At 35.1% G+C, this 19,155-nt stretch overlaps 1 protein-coding gene, 1 non-coding gene and 2 pseudogenes across 3 annotated transcripts; all 4 read right to left on the reverse strand.

Annotated features, from left to right (window-relative positions):
* Positions 1-1,487: 1,487 nt before the first annotated feature.
* On the reverse strand, positions 1,488-18,898 carry PRIM1 (DNA primase subunit 1). Of its 2 annotated transcripts, XM_039865733.1 has the most exons (13): positions 18,727-18,898; positions 17,885-18,042; positions 13,812-13,918; positions 13,667-13,740; positions 12,507-12,643; positions 12,043-12,101; positions 10,989-11,098; positions 10,417-10,505; positions 10,105-10,246; positions 8,503-8,572; positions 7,972-8,063; positions 4,334-4,432; positions 1,488-2,657 (listed from the first exon to the last, which is right to left on the reverse strand). In XM_039865733.1, the coding sequence occupies exons 1-13, from the start codon at positions 18,827-18,829 to the stop codon at positions 2,638-2,640; spliced, it is 1,260 nt and encodes a 419-aa protein (XP_039721667.1). In that variant the 5' UTR covers positions 18,830-18,898; the 3' UTR covers positions 1,488-2,637. The 2 variants fall into 2 exon arrangements, with proteins under 2 accessions (XP_039721667.1, XP_039721668.1); XM_039865734.1 differs by lacking the exon at positions 4,334-4,432.
* LOC120605151 (uncharacterized) lies at positions 4,168-4,286 on the reverse strand (annotated as a pseudogene).
* Positions 5,257-5,372, reverse strand: LOC120605201 (uncharacterized; annotated as a pseudogene).
* Positions 12,760-12,878, reverse strand: LOC120605154 (5S ribosomal RNA). The gene has a single exon (XR_005653530.1). It is a non-coding gene; the product is annotated as a 5S ribosomal RNA (ribosomal RNA).
* Positions 18,899-19,155: the final 257 nt, after the last annotated feature.

The raw sequence follows: 19,155 nt of genomic DNA on the forward strand, positions 1-19,155 counted from the left end.
AAACTGCAATGAGAGAAGCAACCATCCTCTGTCCTCTGGTCGGCAAAATAGCCACAGCGGTAATATTGCGACTTCTAGTTTTCCCTTCTCAGATAATGAGGGTAAACATGAAGTTTTAAGTAATAGCGAAAGCCAGAGATTGTATTCACACCAGTGGAAGGTAGCAGTGACCTAGGTTAACCCTGTTGTTTTTTGGAATATGCAATTTAGGTTCATTATAGGTTCACCTTTCCAGAAGGAAACATAGGCACATACGCAATTCTTTTTGCCTGCTACTTTGGGCACTTAGATATCCTAAAACTCATCCATTCTAATTAGGGGTCCAACACACCACGTTAAGAACCCATGCAGTAAGTAATATTCTTGAAAAGCAGACTGTAAAATCAGTGTTTTGTTAATGAAAAATAATGAGTCTTGATTTCCATATCCTCTCAGCCCTACAAAAGGGCTCAACAAATGTTAATCTAAATGAGCTAACACTATTTGAGCTATGGCTTTAAGACAGCCAATTGTGGCTTTTAAGGGCAGCAGTGAACATTTAAAATGCTCTGAAAACTACTTTAAAATATGAGATCTTTACCATAATGAAGTGAAGATCAGGATTAGCGAATTAGGATTAAATGAGATAATGGAGTTTACCAGGAACAAGACATTCTGAAATTTTCTTCAGAGAGGCAATATTGTGGAGTGATTAAGAACATGGACTCTGAAGCCAGACTTTGTCTGAATCTGGTTATCTAAGTTATCTTAGGCAATTTAATCAACCAATTTGTACCTCAGTCTCCTTACCTATAAAATGACGATAATGGTGGCTACTTAAATAGGGTTGGGAAGATTAAATTAGGTAAAATATGTACATCTGTGTTACTATTGAAATTATAGAATTTCTACCCAATAAGTGATCTGGAAGATTTGTCAATGAAGTCTGCTTACCTTCAGAAGGCCAGCAATTGCCAATCATCTACTTAGACAAATAAAAATTATGTATATTTTGGTCATTCCCCTTTCTTTACAGAATTTCCTGGTAATGACTAGCTAAGGAAGGATGTATTTTCTTTGGAGTCTTTATAAATTGGTTGTTTGGAGATGGGAACCAGTTCTGTACCCTTTGTTTCTATATATATGGAAGTTCTCATATATGGAAGCGTTGGCAAATCAGAATAAAGAAGTTAATAGACTTGAGAATGTTTCTATCTTCAGGAACCAAACATTTACTTTGACACGAGCACAAAATGCTCTGTAATTAATTTTATGAGCTAGTATACTAGCTTTTATCCAGGGGCTTTAATATTAAAGCACTGAAATAGTTTAATGCTAGACATACTGGAAGCTTAAAACATCTCATTGAAAGCATACCAGTCTTTCCACTCTCATTCTGAATTCTTAAGATGGATTGAGTCTTTAGTAATTTTATATTAAGGAATTCAACTGACCCACTGTTTTCAGGACCTGAATAATGAACAATATATAGTAAACAGAAGCTCAAATAATGAGGAATTTTGTATGATAGTCTTTAATATTTTTTCTTAAAAAATTAGAAAAGAAAGAAATGAAGGCGTTTCAGTTTGTTGACTGCATTAGAGTATTTTATATAAACCAAAAAAGAAAAAAGAAATAAAGACTGTGTGGCTACAGAGAAAAGTGTTAAAAGAATTTCAAAGGAAGGAAATTTTTCAAAAATCATGGAAAGTACCAGCCTGATAGCTTGCTTCTCAGTCTCAGAAGATAGAATGCAAAGCAGAATGACTTTTGTTTTATATTGGTTGTAAAACCATGCAAAAGAAATCTGACACTTTAGAATCTAGCAAATAAAATCAAATATGGAAGAAATGAAAACTTTAAAAGTATCTGGATGTATAGAAAGTCCAAGTGTTTTGACAAGTATAACAGGTTTTATGTTGGTGAAGTTGGCTATTTTTTTCTAAGCTGCTTTGGAAGCAGTGGTGTAGACTTCCAATTGTTCTCTAAGGGAAGAAGTTAGGAACTATAATTGCAACAGTTGTAAACAATACTAGTAACTTACAGCTTTTGAAGTTTTGATAGGTTTAGCTGCTTAGTTTAAAATGGTTTCAAAAGATGGGCAGTGGGGTGTGGCCTGACCTATGAAAATAATCCGTAAGCAAACTTAGGAAGTGACTGAATACACTCCAGGTATAATTAAATGTCTAAGACTTAAGGACAAAGTCCTCATTCACCTAGAATATTCACTCCAGAAATGTGGAAGCTATATCCAGTGAGCTGAGATTAACGTCTTGGGCATGTTACAGCTCAGTTACCTCTATATATGCCAACTGGTAGAAATGACTATTTATATCAGAACTCTTAGAATTATCTTTGTATAATATTAAATTTTACAAATTTATCTGCAATCCACTTATTCCTCTCATTATTGCTCCTTTTGGGGACCTGGACACTCTCCTTTGGTGGTCTCAGGAATCTTTTCAACATAATTATTACTTAAGAAAAGGAAATTTTGCTTTGAGCATAAAATGCATACACAGTTCTGCATATTTATTAAATGGCTCTTGAAGTATTTGATTCTTGATTGAAGGCGGAAGTTATCCATATTGGTTGGAAGGCAGAAGTTATCCATATTGGTTGGAAGGCAGAAGTTATCCATATCCATATTGGTTATCTTCAGAAATCTTTTTGTAAATCTAAAATAGATTTGTATCAAAGGATAGTAAAAGAAAACAAAACAAAGCCCATTTATTTTCACATTCTGATTTGCTTACTGCTTCCATTAAATTCACACCATGCATATAAAGATTTGCTTTCAAATGTGCTGAAGCCCACATTATAGGCTGAACTAGTACAGAACAAGAATACAAAGGACTTAATATGGGCAGTTGGAATGGCAGATTCAACAAGGCTTTCCAAGTTCAGAGTCATCACTGTTCATTCAACAGGCACATATTTGAGTGTCCACTACGAGTACAGCATTATCTTAGGCACTACCCTTTAGCCATTACACATTTTATTCAAACATGAAGTGGAAAGGGAGTTTGAGTTTCCATAGCATTGCCACAGTTTTCTAAGTTATCCATCAATCTCTTGAATAATATTACTGCTGTTGCTTTTCCTTTTGGCCTACACATATGCTCAGGTCTACCCTATTCAAAGAACTCTTACTTTGACATTGCTATCCTCTTAGCAACTCCCTCTAGTTCCTAAATCCAACAGGATTTTATCAGTTCCTTAGTGCATCTGACACTTGATAATCTGGAAACTTTCCTTTCCCTTGGCTTCTGTGGCACTTTTACCTCCATCTTTCATCTCTCCACTTCCGAAACATTACCAAGTCTCAAGGATGGCTTTTGCACCTTCGGAGATCTCCAGTGCTACTGTCCTAATCGTAATAGCCCAACTAGGGGTTCTTTCTATTCCCTACCTCTCTCCAGATATACTGTTGCTAGATTTATCTTTCTAGACAAAACTACAAATCATGGCATTCCCTTCCTTCAGTCTGCTGCTTCAGATTTCTATCCTATCACTTTCTGACACGTCTTTTTCCAGATGAGCTATACTACTTGATGGTCTCCTAAGTGATCCAGTGCTTTTCTGCTTGTATGCCTTTATTCCTGCTTTTCCTTCAAGAATGAACAACCTGTTTCCTTTTTCTGCTCCTGTACCCTTATCTCATCAAATCTCTGCTTGTGGAAATCCTACTTATACTTCAAGGTATGGTATACTAGCACTGGGGATTAGAATCCATATAGCAGCTCACTGAAAAGAGTTCAGATACCACCCTTTTTATAGGAAATCTTCTCAGGCTATTTCAATCAGATGAGATCTCTTAGCATTTTGTATTTTTTTGTTTTGTAACAGTTAGTACTTCCTAAGGGCAAGGAGGCATGGTATGGAATTCATCTTTGTATAATTCATCTTTGTTTCCTTCATAGTACCTCACACTTGGAAGTTGTTCAATGAATATATGTTAAACTAAATTGAGGGACCTCAATTTTCAAAACCACTAAGGATAGTAAGATAAATAAATAACTTTTTGAGAGAGAGCAAAGACTAGAGCTCTAAAATTGTTTATTTGCCATATGCTTTAAACTACCCAGTCTAAGATCTATTTTTTATTTTTTAGGCGAGGCAACCCTTGGTTGACCTCACAGATTGCAAGGGCTTTGTCAGCTTACAATTTTATTTTTTTATTTTTTACACCTATAGCACCTGGTATTCCTAGGTGGTCTTCCATCCAAGTACTAACCAGGCCCGACCCTGCTTAGCTTCTGAGATCAGACGGGATCGGGCTTGTTCAGGGTAGCATGGCCATAGACCCATTCTAAGATCTAAAGAGCTAAAAGGGAAAGGTATAGAGTCTTACCACTCTTCCTGAGAAGTTCTCCTTTTCGGGATTTATCCAGATTTTCAAGAAACTGTTCAAAAACTTTTACATAAGGAGCTAGACTGGTCTTCTTATAATCTAAATTATAAAGACCATGCATTATACTTAGCATTTTGGCAGCAAGAATAACATGAAAGTATAACTTTAAGTTTCTTTTAAGAATGCTCTAGAACAATGTTTTCAATAGAAATATGAGAAACATGTAATTTTAAACACTAGTAGCCACATTAAAAAGGTAAAAATTTTAATATTTTATTTAACCCAGTATATCTAAAATATTATTTCAAAATGTAATAAAAATTGAAATATTTTCTTTCATACCAAATCTTGAAATCTAGTATTTAGATGCTATAGTATTATCAGAAATACTTGATCTATATTTAGATTTAAATTATAAACTATACAGTTGAAAAAGTAGGCTCATATACCCAAATTTTCCAAATAAACTTAAAAGTTTTCCAATAAGTGAATCAATCATCGGGTTTTAACTTGGAATTAATTAAAATTAAATTTTAAAAAAAAGTTCCTTAGTTAATACTAGTCACATTTCAAGTGCTAAGAGCCACATGAGGATATTGTATTAGACAGCACTGCTCTTAAACATCTAAACCACATGTATATGTCAACTCTAGTAGTCAGATATTCTAGTATTAGACCAGTATAATCTACTACTATGTGTTAAGTCCCATGCAACATTCTTTCTTTAGAAAGTGTGGCTTCAATAATAAATAGTTTACCAACAGAGCAAAACATTAAAAATGTGAAGTCAGGGCCATGCCTTCTGGAGATGATAAGAAATTTATAGAAAGCGCATTAAGAACAAGTATCCTTTGATATATAAGTAGTCTTAGAAATGTACCTAACAAAATATTGAATACGGAATCTTTATTTATTATTATTTATGCCTACAGTACCTGGTCTTCCTAGGTGGTCTCCCATCCAAGTACTAACCAGGCCCGACCCTGCTTAGCTTCCGAGATCAGACATCGGGCTTGTTCAGGGTGGCATGGCCGTTGACCATGGACTGTGGCTCCACTGGGGTGCCAACCCAGGACCTTCTGCATATAAAGCAGATGGAACCAAGTCCTTGAATACAGAATCTTAATCATCCATTTAATTACACAATCTATAATTAATACAAAACGGGGAAAAAATCTGAGAACAAGATTAAATTTGGATTTTTAGTAATATGCTATGTCTGCATGTAATTAAGAGTCCTCATAATATAGTTCACTGAAAAGAGTAAAAAAAGAAATTAAAAACACTTTAGTAAATGTTATCTAATTTACTTAGGGCTGGAAAAGGAATCTTGATGAATATCTGAACTGTGGCAATTATGAAATTACATTATAATTTTGTCCTAAATTTTTATATATGAATTTTCTTATAATAAACACATCAAAGTAACAGTTTAGTTTGGGATCAACTACATTGTACTTTGAACCTTTAATTCAAGATTGTAAGTTCCTTGAATGTAGGTCCATATATATTTTTTTCAGTACTGTAGAATATATAATAGGCACTCAGTAATTATTTAAACATATTTAATACCTGCATATCATATATTAAGTACTATGCTAAATTCTAAAAAGTATAAGCCATACTACTTGCTCCCAAGAAATTTTTAAATAAATTGGAAAAATAAGCCCTATATGTAGTAACAGAAAACAACATATAATTAAAGGCCAAGTAGGCATATGGGTAATTATGAGTCAAAAGAATTAACCAATCAGTGTTAACAGAGGTGGCTACAGAGAGTAGAGACTATTGTAGGATTTGGGAAGTAGAAGAGAAGGAGCAAATGGTACTAATATGAAATAGGACAAAGGTTTAAAATCACAGAAACTAAAGAGATAATAAGGAACTTACGTATCAACTATTCCAACCTCTTGCCACCTCTAAAGTATCCCTACTGAAAGATGGCTATTAGCCTACTTGAAATGGTAGGCAGTTGTCTATTTTAAACAGTTACAATTATTAGACAATTTCTTCTTATAAGGACCGAAAACTTGCTTCCTTAAAACCCCTGAACAAAAGAAAAATGTCCACAAAGAGATAATATTAAATTTAAAAAATGATGTTGAAGTAACACAGATACTTTTGTTAAAAAGAATAAAATAGTACTAACAGGTTTATAATGGAAAAAGTATCAGTCCCCTGCCCTAATTCTGATCTCTTCATCCTCTTTAATGGCAACCATTTTTTTCTTTTCTAACAAATGAACACTTCTGTAGACACTATTCTTCCTAGTCTGTGCCTTTTTCTTTGGTGGGGGGAAGGGGAAATAGGATGGTATCTGAAATCTCTTTAAGATCTTTTCTTAATTCTCACTGTTCTGAAATTTCAAGTGATGTGCTTTGGTACAGCTCTATTTTCTTATTATGTTGAGCCTTTTCAATAAAGGACTCATTTCAGTGATGTTTGCCTATGTAATTTTGATGATTATTTTTTCCGTTTTATTTATTTTTTTCCTGAAACTCAGTCAGATGACAAACCTCTTGAAGCAGTCCTCTAGTTTCATCTTTTTCCTCCTTCAAACAATGACAACTATCAACTCTTCTAACTGTTCCATTGAACTTTTTTATTTTAATGATTGTTTTTGATTTCTAAAACCTCTTTCCTCTTTTTTAAGTGCTTCTTTTTCATAGGATTCTGATCTTACTTCACAGATATACTATCTTCTCTTATTCTCTGAGGATATTGGTTTTCTTAAAAAAAGTTCCCTTTGCCCCTTCTATTGTCTGTTTCCCCTGAGTTCCTTTTCCCAATTTATTCTGATTTTTCATGTTGGAAACATTTTTCAAATATTTTAAACAGAATACTTGTAATCACATGGAATGTACTATGTTTAGGTATTATGTTAGAGCTGGAATAGATGAAGTGATATTTGAGCTTGAGTTTTGAAAGAACGGTATCAACATTTGACCAGAGAAGGTCAGAGATCACAGATCTGCACTGTCCATTACAGTAGTCACAAGCGATATGTGGCTATTTAAAATTAAATGAAATTAAAAACTTAGTATCTCACATTTCAGTGCTCAAAAGCCACATGTGGCTAGTGACTACCATAATGGGCTGTGCATAAATATTTCCGTCATCACAGAAAGTGCTACTGAACTCAGTTACTACACAGTATCTCTTGCGTGTTGGTATAAGATTTCACTTCCATTAGCAGGAAGATTTATATATTCCCTAGCTCCTTCAAATTCTTGACTATACAATTCAATCACAGTTTACATACATTTACCATAACACTCATCCAGATACATTAAAAACAACGAACAAAAATACTGCATACACCATAGTTGTTAAATAAACAGCTGGTAAATCTAAGACTGAGGGTCAAACAACTATCAATACCAATTGACAACTTAATCTTACAATGTAGGTCCTGGCATTTAGATATTACTTAGTAAATAAATCAAATTGGATTCAACAGTGCTATTTAGGCAATTGCTGAAGAAAGTTGAGAAACACTGCTATATTTGTTATTGAACTGGTTCCAGGATAAACACTGATCCATTCTGGGCTGACACCAAGAATTAATTACTGGAGTGATGGAAGGATGTCTAGATTAAAAGCTTATGTTAAAGTGAGACTTCAACATATTAACCTACCTCTGGTTCTATGTTTGATAATAGACTCAGCTTTGTTCTCCCCTTTCTCCTCTTCAATTGTGGAAATGGCATCTAATTCATGGCAGATGGAGCTACAAATAATAGAATAAGAAAATTTTAAAGCTGGTTCTTGGTCAATATCACCCACTGTTATCACAGCACATGAATCCCACGAGATTTTCTGTGAAAAATTATGTGGCCAACTAAATTTGGGAGAATCTAAAACCAATAACTCTTGGAGTTTTCCATGCATATTAGCATTTTAAAAACTGGGAAATCTTACAGTAAAGAACTTTTAATCTGTTTAAGTCAGCATTTCCCAAATCTACTTGAACTTAAAAATCCTTTTCTTGCATAATAGCAGCTGAAAAACTTGTGCTCTGTGGAACTCACTAGGAAATGTTGCTCTACTAGTCATCATATAGCCTCAACGGGGGTGGGCTGCCTCTCTGGAAGGGATCTAATCCAATCTATTTCAAATTCAGAACAATCACAAACAAAAAAAGGAGTGATCAATGACCTGGAACATACCTTATGGTTGGAACAGTAAATGGATCAAACTGATCCACTTTCTGTAAATCAATAGGCACAGAAATTCGACCTATAAGAACCAAAAGTTATAAACGAATGATTATGGAATACAAACCATTACAGGCTGCTGCCTATGAATTATTTTTGGCTAAAATTTTAAGGTTTAAAAAAAGGGTTAGACTTATCTGTTAAGAACAATATTTAGAAATATAAACTAAAAGGACTTTCACATTAGTTGTACCTTTTATTTCTTAAAAAAACATGAAAAAATAGGTATGAAAGACTGTTGAATTATTACTTAGTTGCTCTTATCTCTACTTTTATTTCTATCTTCTTCCTAATATCCTACTATTTTTAAGTACAGAATGACCTCAAATTTAGTGAGTCTTGAAAATGGAATAAAATAGATGGAAATAGTTCATTGCGTTACCTTGGTTTATTTGCTGAGATCAAAACAGACACCTATTTGTTGGGCATCTTTAGAAAGCATTTTGGAAATAGACAACCTTATACTACCCTTTTATAATATCCATATCCAGGACACTACATAAAATTCATCACATTTTGAAAATGAGATAATGAATCTAAAGAATGCCACATAAGTAACAAAATAATTAAGGGAATTGGAAGTTGCTGTTTGAAGACAGTAAAGACTATAGCTACTTAATGAGGAAAGGAAATAATCAAAATGCATATACTTATAAATGAACATAATTATTTACCCAAACCTTGAATATTAGAATGAGATACCCACTGAAGCTTTAGAATTAAGCTTAAATAACAAGAAATATTAAACTTATTAACAAAAGAAGATAAAAATGTAGTTTACAGGTTTGAAAAAGGGCTACATAAATGTAGGGACTATAGATTATTAAGAGAATCTAGGCAATCTGAGAGAATTGAATGTGTGACACTTTTCTAAGTCTTTAACATTTTAGATTGTCATAATAACCCACTTAAGTAGGTACTGTTATCTCCATTTTACAGATGAGAAAACCAAGGCACAGAGAGTAATTTGCCTAACATCCCACAGCATGTGGCAGAGTTGGTTGTTGACACTGAAAAGGACAATTATATACTTCTCTATTGTGTCCTCAGGTTGGATGGAACAAAGTTTATCCAATATGCCACTTTTATATTTACTTTAAAGTCAGTTTCAAGTCCATGAAATCAAATCTAAGAGAAATGTGAAAAAGGAAAGCTAAAACTATTGAAAAGGTATTGAGAAAGGTAGCATAGTGGAAAAAGCACAGAACTTTTAAGTTTTAATTTGTTTGAAGACCTGGACAAGTCACTTTTAATCTCCTGGGCCACTGTTTTCCTCATCTGTAAAATGAGAGCTATTGTCCTGTAATTTCTAAGTTCCTTTCCAATTCTAATTCTAACACCAAACCCCAGAAGCCCAACAAAAAATTATTTACGTAGCGGAAATTCACCCCATAGCTACTAATCAGAAATTTAAAAATAAGTTAATTTAGGTATTAGCTGACAGAACAGTTCTTCAACCTTTAATATCTCAGACATCCTATGTAGTCATACCCAGTGACATAACATGCTAAAACAAAAAATAACTTTCATTTTTTTTCTTTCTTTATATGGTACCTGTTTTAGGATGAACACTAAAAGGGCTCTTCAACAAGTGATTGATTCCTTTGCTAACATTAATATCCAGCCGTGGAAAACAGTACTGGAGCATGATCTCCCACTCAAGCCAGGGTCCATATTTATCACTTTTGATGTTACTCTAAAAGCAGATGCAAGTCTAGAGTGAGGATCAGTAGGAACTCTTGAGGATTTCTTTCAAAGTGGTTAAAAAGTGGTCTTCGAACATCTTTAACTTAAAAAGCAAAACAATCAGAATTTAATTAAGAATTACATTATTATATTTTTAATACAGATTTCAATGGAATATACCAGACATCTGGCTACTTTCTTCAAATGCTCCCAACGCTGAAGTGAACTGTGATGATTTTGGAAGACTTGTTGAAGTTCATCATGAATTGGTGATAGGTCATTAAGGAATTTACTCATTTAGGGCACATCAATTAACAACTTATTTTCCACAGGTATTACCACAAGGATATATAAAGTTTACATAGAAATTATTGTTTTCTATAAAGCAAATATTAACTTAAACACATATCATTAAAAAAATGCTACTGTAAAATTATAGTAGTGATATGACAGAAAGAATATCAAAATAACAGTTTAATGTAAAATCTTACCCTGGTCTGTATATATTTTGACTAAATAATTCAGAATTCTTTAGCCATTAACTCTAGGAGGATCAACTTCCATATGAGAAACTTTATGAAATGTCCTATCTTATTGTATTCCAGACTAGATATGCAAAAATGTAGAAAGATGTTTTATATAAAAAAGATTAAACTTATAGAATAAATATATGAGAATATGCAGGTAGAACACATTTATAATATAGATCAATACAAGTAGCTCACATAAGGAATGGTCTTGGGAAAGGATATTTTCAGGAGCAAGGGCTAAAATCTTATTGCAGCTTTCTTTATTTCCAAGAATATCTTGATCAACTAACGCGTATTCTTCAAAGTATTTATTTATTATGTTTATAGATTTTCTGTAGGAATAACAATAACAAAATCTCAATACTATACCCCACATAGCTTTTGTTGCCATTTGGGAGGCCACTGCTTATTTTCACTGAATTTCTAGAATTTAGGTAAAAAGGGAATACCAACCCTCTGCAGGGTTATGAGGGTTAAATGAGACACTCTAAGGGGAAAGAACCTAGCACAGTACCTGCCTTAAATAGATATTCAAGAAATGTTTACTTCTTAAACTCTACAACTTAGAAGGTTAATAACATCATAAATATGTAACAAGGGTAAAAAAACAACCAATTTAGGACAACGAAGTAATACATCAGTCATAGAATGTAGGTGCAGCCTAGTTTCTACTTCATTTTGCTTGCTTTAATATCTCAATAATTACATAGTGCTTAGCAATTTGCAAATAGACTTCACATCTACTGTTTCATTTAATATTCACCACAACTCTGACATTGATGAAGCAGATGTTCTTCTTCCTATTATACACATAAGAAAATGGAGGTTCTAATATTTTATCAAGGTCATATAGTTAGTGGCAGAATAGAGATCTTACTCCTAATGGAATGCTCTTTCCACTGTCCTAGAGAAACAGTGAATTCAATGGGAAAAGTAAGGGTTTTGGTGTCAGGCAGACCAGGACATGAATCCTGAATTTAACAATTACTTGTGTGATGCCAAGCAAATTATATAATCTCTCCAAATCTCACTTTGCTCATCTGTAAGTGGCGATACCATCATGTACCTCATGAGGTTGTTGAGACCAGTAAGAACACATCATAAATATGTTCTCATATCAAGTACCTATCATGAATATTGCAGCATAAAATAGATAACTCTAGCGATTATTATAAAATGCTCCCCCAGCAGAGAAAATTGATAACAAGGTAATTAGATAAGCACATGCAGGTAAATTAGACACAACTTAGACTGCATGGAGTCTTTTCAAACAGACCTGACAAAAGGGTGAATTTTTTCACTTAGGTGAACTTTCTTTTTAACATCTGGACCACCCTGAAAAATAAACCATCAAAAAAGACCTTCATGTATGTTATATAACACAAATGAAGTAATTAAAAAATTTCTATAATGTGTTCTAAAGATACTGATTAAATTCTGTTAAGGTATAGAAGCTTGTATTATGCTATATTATATAGTCTCAATACCTGTAACTTTCTGGATTAACTTTGACATAATTGAACTAGAAAAGTAATCTTCCTTTTGCCACAAAGGAAGATACTTACAACAAAATATGAAATATCTTTTAAAAATGTAGCTACTACGATTTTAATTGATCAACTAGAAAGATCATCTACTCTGGAATGTGGATGCTATAAAAGATAGTTTATTACTAAACATACGAGGTTTTGTAACATCTAGCAAAAAAAGAAATGTAAATTATTGTTAAGAAGATCTTACCTTTACAAGACTCAAATACTCAACTATCCCAGAACGTACAGCAGAGGACAGTTTTCTAACTGATTCATCACAGACCCAACAATGAACACCTCTTCTTCCAGAATATACCCAGAGGCGATGCTTAAATCCAAAGTCCTCTGAGGAGGGGAGAAATAATAGGTTTTATTAATTTTTATTTTTTTTAGGCGAGGCAACCCTTGGTTGACCCCACAGATTGCAATGACCTTGTCCATTTACAATTTCTTATTTTTTATGCCTATAGCACCTGGTCTTCCTAGGTGGTCTCCCATCCAAGTACTAACCAGGCCCAACCCTGCTTAGCTTCTGAGATCAGATGGGATCGGGCTTGTTCAGGGTAGCATGGCCGTAGGCAAAAATAATAGGTTATAAAAGAGGTCTATAAAGCCCTGGCTCTTGCTTACTTCCTTAGCTTCATTTTTTACCTGGGATACATGTGGATACATGTACTCACCTTAACAGTACCAAGTTATTTGTAGTATTTGTATTTCTCTGGCCCACACTCTTGCCTTCATGACTTAACCTATCCTGATCTCTCTGGCAAGAATTGCTTCCTGCTCCAGCACTTCCATTTCTCTCCCTGACCAACTGCCATTTATCCTTAAAGACCTAGTCTTGGCATATTAAAAGAGTTAATAAATTTAAAGTGCCTAGAACAGTATTTTGCACATAAGCCACCTATATAAGAGTTTATTATTATCATCCTATCACCACCTCTTCTAGGAAGCCTTTTCTGATCCAATCTCTTCCCATTCTTGTAAGCACTCCTGCAGTTCTATATTTCCCACAGCACCCTGTGCATATTACTTAACACAAATGTAATCCTCAGTTTTCTTATTTGTCTCTTCAGACTGTATAATCTACTTGAGGTAAGAACTGTTATCTTTCATATCCTCACCTAGGACAGTACCTAGAATAAAGAATTACTCAATAGATGATTGAATTAGGAAAAAAACTTACTGGTTTGATCACGGCTTTATTAGCATGCCAACTATAACTTTAATCTTTCACTTTCCTATCATGTTTTAAGGAAACATGTTAGAAATTTGTGGGATTTGATTGTAAAATGGTATAGATAGACTAATATTCAGAGGAAAACAGATTCTTGCATTTGACCCCACTCAGACACTGCCGATACTTGCCCTTCAATGCTCGGTCGATGATACGTATGGCCATCGTCATCAGGGTCCAGCACTTAGAACATATGTCTGCAGAACTGGAGCAGAGTCATCATTACTCACTGTCAGTTAGATCACCCACCTTACAAGCTAGGCATGTAGTACTTACCTACAACATCTCCTCACATCATCATAGTCTGTCATGTCAATGTCAAACACCAGTTCTTTTTCCTGAGCCTGAAAAGCTCCCAGCTTCACTGTATTATGTTGATTGGGCTAAAAGTATAAAATATCAGTTTCTGTAAGCATGCTGCCAAATATGCTTATTTTCTATCCACAAAGAAAAAGTGGCCAAAGTGAAGAAATCATACAATGCCACGTCAGTGTCATAAAGTTCATTTATTCAGATACTGTATATCCAGAATTGATGACAGTGTAACTCTCATCTACTTAAAACAGGGTTTGGTAAATACTTATTACCATAAATATATTTTTTCCAGTTCTACTGAGATATAATTGACACATAAGATTGTATCATTAAATATTTGTCCATCAATAGAAATCATAATAAAGCTTTTTTAGGTTTCTGAAAAGGAAAAGTACATATAATTAATCAATGCCTGCCCTATTTTGCAACATGTTCTTAAGGATCTTTATTTGTTGCTGGACATATAAGTAACAAAAATGTATTAAAGTTTTTTCAATAATTCAAAAAGATATCCCTAATTAGTTTAAACTGAGCCTTTAGCTCAAGCGGTAAGTAGCCTCCTTTGAGGCTATGGATTACCAGGTAAAGAAGGTGAACAGAATACAGATACTTATTTTACTCTATCCTAATCTGAACAAAAACGATTTTTATAAGGAAACCTATAAAAGCTGAATCTTAAGGCCGCAGTAAGGAAAGATAAGAAGTAACCCAATTTACATCTCTAAAGCCCCAAAAGGTGACAATGGGAATCTCTGGAATGAGTGAGTGAATGTGTGTGTGGTGGTGAAATTGAGATTAAAAATAGGAGGAATGGTTAAAAATCTATTTGTGAAGCTGTTTCCCAGATTCCTACACTTCCTCTGCAGAGGTAGGTGACTGTGCTTCCATTTCCCTGGCAGACACTTGAATTATTATCTGGAGATCATAAAACAAAGGGTCTTTAGACTGGGGGGGGACAATAGGCAGACAGAGTTGAAGAAGATTGTATTGTACTGATATTTAGGAGATTAATTAGACAATTACATGTGGAATATTGAGACTCAGTTTTCTCCCCCCTGTTCTATCCCCTTCCACTGCCACCCCAGGCAGAGTCCAGAAGATTCCTCTTTGAAGAATCTGACCAGGTATGTCAGGGACTGTTATAGGCTCTAAGAATAGATCAGTGATTAAAACAAAGATTTCTGTGCTAATAGAGTTTTTATTCTAGCAAAGATATAGAGAAACAGACATCAGACCTTCCCTCTAATAAAATGGCCCAGACAGATCACCCTGTAGTAAAGAATTCTCAGCCATTTGCACAGACCTTCCAATCGGCTTTTAGCACTCTATTCTTAAATATAAGCAACAGCAAGAAATTAACAGACATATGAGGAAATCCTCTAATAAAAGGCGGGGGGACAAACAAAAAAAAAGCAACTCAGAGAAAACGGACTGTGCAATGGAAGAAAATTTACAAAACTATCTCTGATATACTCAGAGAGATAAAGACATATCAATGAAAAAAGTACAAGATGCTATAAAAAAAGTTCCGGGAAATTAATATAATAGCAGAAATGAAAACTTCTGAGGAAATTCCCCAGACAGTAGAGAAGAGGACAAAGATATAGAAAATAAGATGGAAAAAAATTTAATTAGAGGGCTAGTCCAAGAAGCATAACATCTGACTTGAGGGTTTCTAGAGACCATAGAAAATAGGAAAAAAACCCACAACAATATATATATATGTATATCTACATATATATATAAATATATATATATACACACACATATATGTGTATATATAATGTAATTATATATATAATATACATATATTAGCAATGAAAACTGAAGGACATGAGTTCATGATCATAAGGGCCCATTAAGTACCTAGCACAACAGATGAAAAAAGATGCACATTAAGACTCATCATTATAAAATTATAGAACATTAGGGACAGAGGGGACAGACAGAAAATCCTAAGAGCTTCCAGGTCCAACACAATGGAACAAGATTCAGAATGGCATTAGTCTTAACAAGAACACTGGAAGCTAGAAGATAATGTAGCAATCTCTTCAAAATTCTGAGGGAAAATGATTTACAAACTCAATCATTAGTTAAGCATAAAGGTAGAATGAAGAAACTGTCCAGATACGTAAGGTGTAAAATATTTTGTCTTCCGCGTACTTTTTCTCAGAAAGCTCCTGGAGGACATGCTCCACCAAAACAAGGGAGTAAACCAAAAAAAGAGAACATAGGATCTGGGCAACAGGGGACCCAACATAGGAGAGAAATGAAAAGAAACCAACGTGATTATAAGATCATATTTATCCATAAGGCTTAGAAAGCAATCAATCCAGTTTGGAGGTCAGAAGTCAGCAGGAGAAATTTCATAATTAGACTGATGGGTCTGAATATATGAGGAGATTTAGAAAACTGGCAAAGAGTGTGGGGTTCAATTTATGATCTAACCCTAATTTTTAATATAACAAACACATTAGGAGCATGGGAATGGGAAGTTTATATGTGTGGTGAAGGTAAGGGTAGGGTAAAAAAAGCTAAATCTGCATCTGCCACAGTAGAAAGTCAGTAGATAATGCTTAAAATGAAAAAATGGAAGAAATATAAGCATTTTATTTAGAGACAAGAAGGCAAATACCTTAAAAATCAGCTAAAAGGAAGTGGTTTCCTCTGGGTAGCAGAAAACAGTGAGGCATCTGAGACTTTTTTTTTTTTTTAAAGTAAAAAGCCTAACGAATAGACGTACTTGATTTTGTAAACAATGTGCACATATAACTGATAAAAATCACAAACAAAATACAAAAAGAAAAACATCTATAGATGCCTCTGTCTTGGCCCAATAAAAAAATTAGGTATTCCCCCCTTCAGTGTTGGGGAATACACTATTCCAAAGCATTTTTCCTGCCTGCCTTTTCTTACTTCTTCTTCTCCCTTTCCTCTGGGATTTAGGGTCAGAAAACCGGGTTGAGGTCCCAGCTCTATCATTTAGAAATTGTGTGACCTATTATTTAAGGGCAAATTATTTAAATTCTCCAGGCCTGTTTTCTTTTTGTAAAAAGAATGAGAATTGATGATGAAAACAAGTTATACGACATCTAAAAAAGCTCTGTACAAAAGCTATTATCCCATATGTATATTTTTCCCTTCATGCATGCATTTTTAAGGAGAAGACGGGCAATTTTGGTGTGTTCATTCAATCAACAAGTATTTATGGTGTACTCTCTGCCAGGCACTTCTAGGCACTAAGAATATATCAGTTGCAGGGGGTAAGAAGAGTGGCAGGTTGCAGTAGGCCTCACTGAATAAGGACTTGAAAGAGGTGACGGAACGAACCAAGGTATCTAGGGAAATGAGTTACAGGCAGGTGAAACTGCCTGAGCAAGGCCCAGTGTGGCAAGAGTGAAGTGAGTGAGGGAGGGGGAAAGAGGGGCTTTTACTCTGAGTGAAATGGGGAGCCAGTGGAGAATGGTTTTGAATAGAGGAATCAAAGAATCTGATTTGTTTTAAAAGGATCACCCTTACTGCAATATTGAGAATAGACTCTGGAGTCCATAGAAACAAATTGTTTGGAAATTTTTCCAGAAATTCAGATGAGATGATGATAACAGTAGTAGCACAGGTAGCAGCGGTTGGATTTTAGATATTATTATGTAGAGATTTCCTAATAGAACAGATATGGGGGAGTTTTTCATATCAATTCTAATAAATTTCATACGAGTGTGAAAGGAATGAAGAATAACTCCAATGCTGGAAGAGAATGTAATTCTCTTTTAATTCCCTCCCTTAAACCCTGCTGACTTACTCTTTTAGTCTATTAGCCAGATAGTCAATTTATTTTTGTTTTAGAATACAATCAGTTCACTTCAAAATGATTTCCTGTCAGTAGAGTATCAAAGAATAAAAATATTACAATCTACTTGCAAAAACAGTTAAAGTGTGGCTCTTCAACTAGAAATAAACTAAAAATTCTATCTCAATACACTGGAGGTTCTAGGTGTAAAAAACAAAACAAAATACATAAAAAACGGATTTCTTACTCTGTGAGAATATACCGCGCCTATATCAATCTTGTATGGATTCATTTTCTGCATCTCCTTTTCCAGATCACTCTGGTTGTTGAAGGATTGGTAGCGAATGTAAATATCATCTTTCAATGTGAATGAAAATTCACGGTGTTGAAAGTAATTCTTTATCACTGCAAAATAAATATATTTTAAAGTTAATTTGGTACTTTATTCAGCTCAGGGCATTATAACATTAAACAACGATAGGATATTTTTAATGAGCCCTCTGTGCCCAACACTGTGCTACATTAAACAAACAAACAAAAAAACCCATGTCCCTAATTTGAAGGGGCTTACCACATGGCATCTCATAGCGAAAAGTAAAATGAGGAAGAAGCTGCAGAAACATTTTAAATATGTAATGCCACCTCTCTCTCTCCTTGGTGGGCACTAATAAATTCAGCTACGAAGAGGTAAGTACCTCTCATCTTCCAGGAGATGCCTTTCAGTCCCTGATGCGGATCACGTCTCTGCAGCTTCATGCTACCACCCAGTAAACTCCCTTGGCTCAGGCACTCCAGCAGGTAAACAATACAGCAGATATGAGTCGCCCCACCGAATGAGTGCGACCACGTAGTGGTATAGGAGCAACGGCTCTGCCTTCGTTGTGTGGCCTTAGGCTGGTCATTATATTCCCTCTCGGCCCTTTTTCACCTTAGAGGTGGTGGGGAAAGCTCGAGATAACGCGTGAAGGAGCCCAGCTCAAAGCCTGGAGAGCAGGGGGCACTTCATACTGTCGTTCCAAGGTACCCTCCCGGAACCTCTTCACATTCCCCGCCGGACCTACTACCCACCCCGCTCCCCGCCTCCATCACCTCCGCCATAGTTAAGCCAGCGATAGTACTGGGCGTAGGGAAAGAGCCTTCGGTAATAAAGCTTAAGCAGCTCCGGCAGCTCCGCGGGGTCAAACGCCTCCATGGTGCGCGTTATTCAGCGCCGGCAAGATTACCACAAGAATTGGCGGGAACCGAACATCCGAGCCTCCGCCACTGCGCAAGCGCGTCGTGTTCCTGACCAGCCGTCTGCAGGGGTTGCTGGGAATTGTAGTTCCTACTTGGGGATTAGGCCTGGGCATAGGAGGCGCTCTGGTGATCTCTGGCCACCTGCTGTTGAGTACCTGCTCAGGTGGAGAGAAAGAGATTGCGCTTGTTCCAGGAAGATCTTCTGCGGAAAGGTGAGCCCTAGAACATATTAAGATGAAGTAAAAATATGTTCCCTAATTTATGAGTGTTAGAAGTAACACA

This window comes from Pteropus medius, unplaced genomic scaffold (genome assembly GCF_902729225.1).
Source record: "Pteropus medius unplaced genomic scaffold, Ma_sr-lr_union100, whole genome shotgun sequence".
NCBI lineage: Eukaryota > Metazoa > Chordata > Mammalia > Chiroptera > Pteropodidae > Pteropus > Pteropus medius.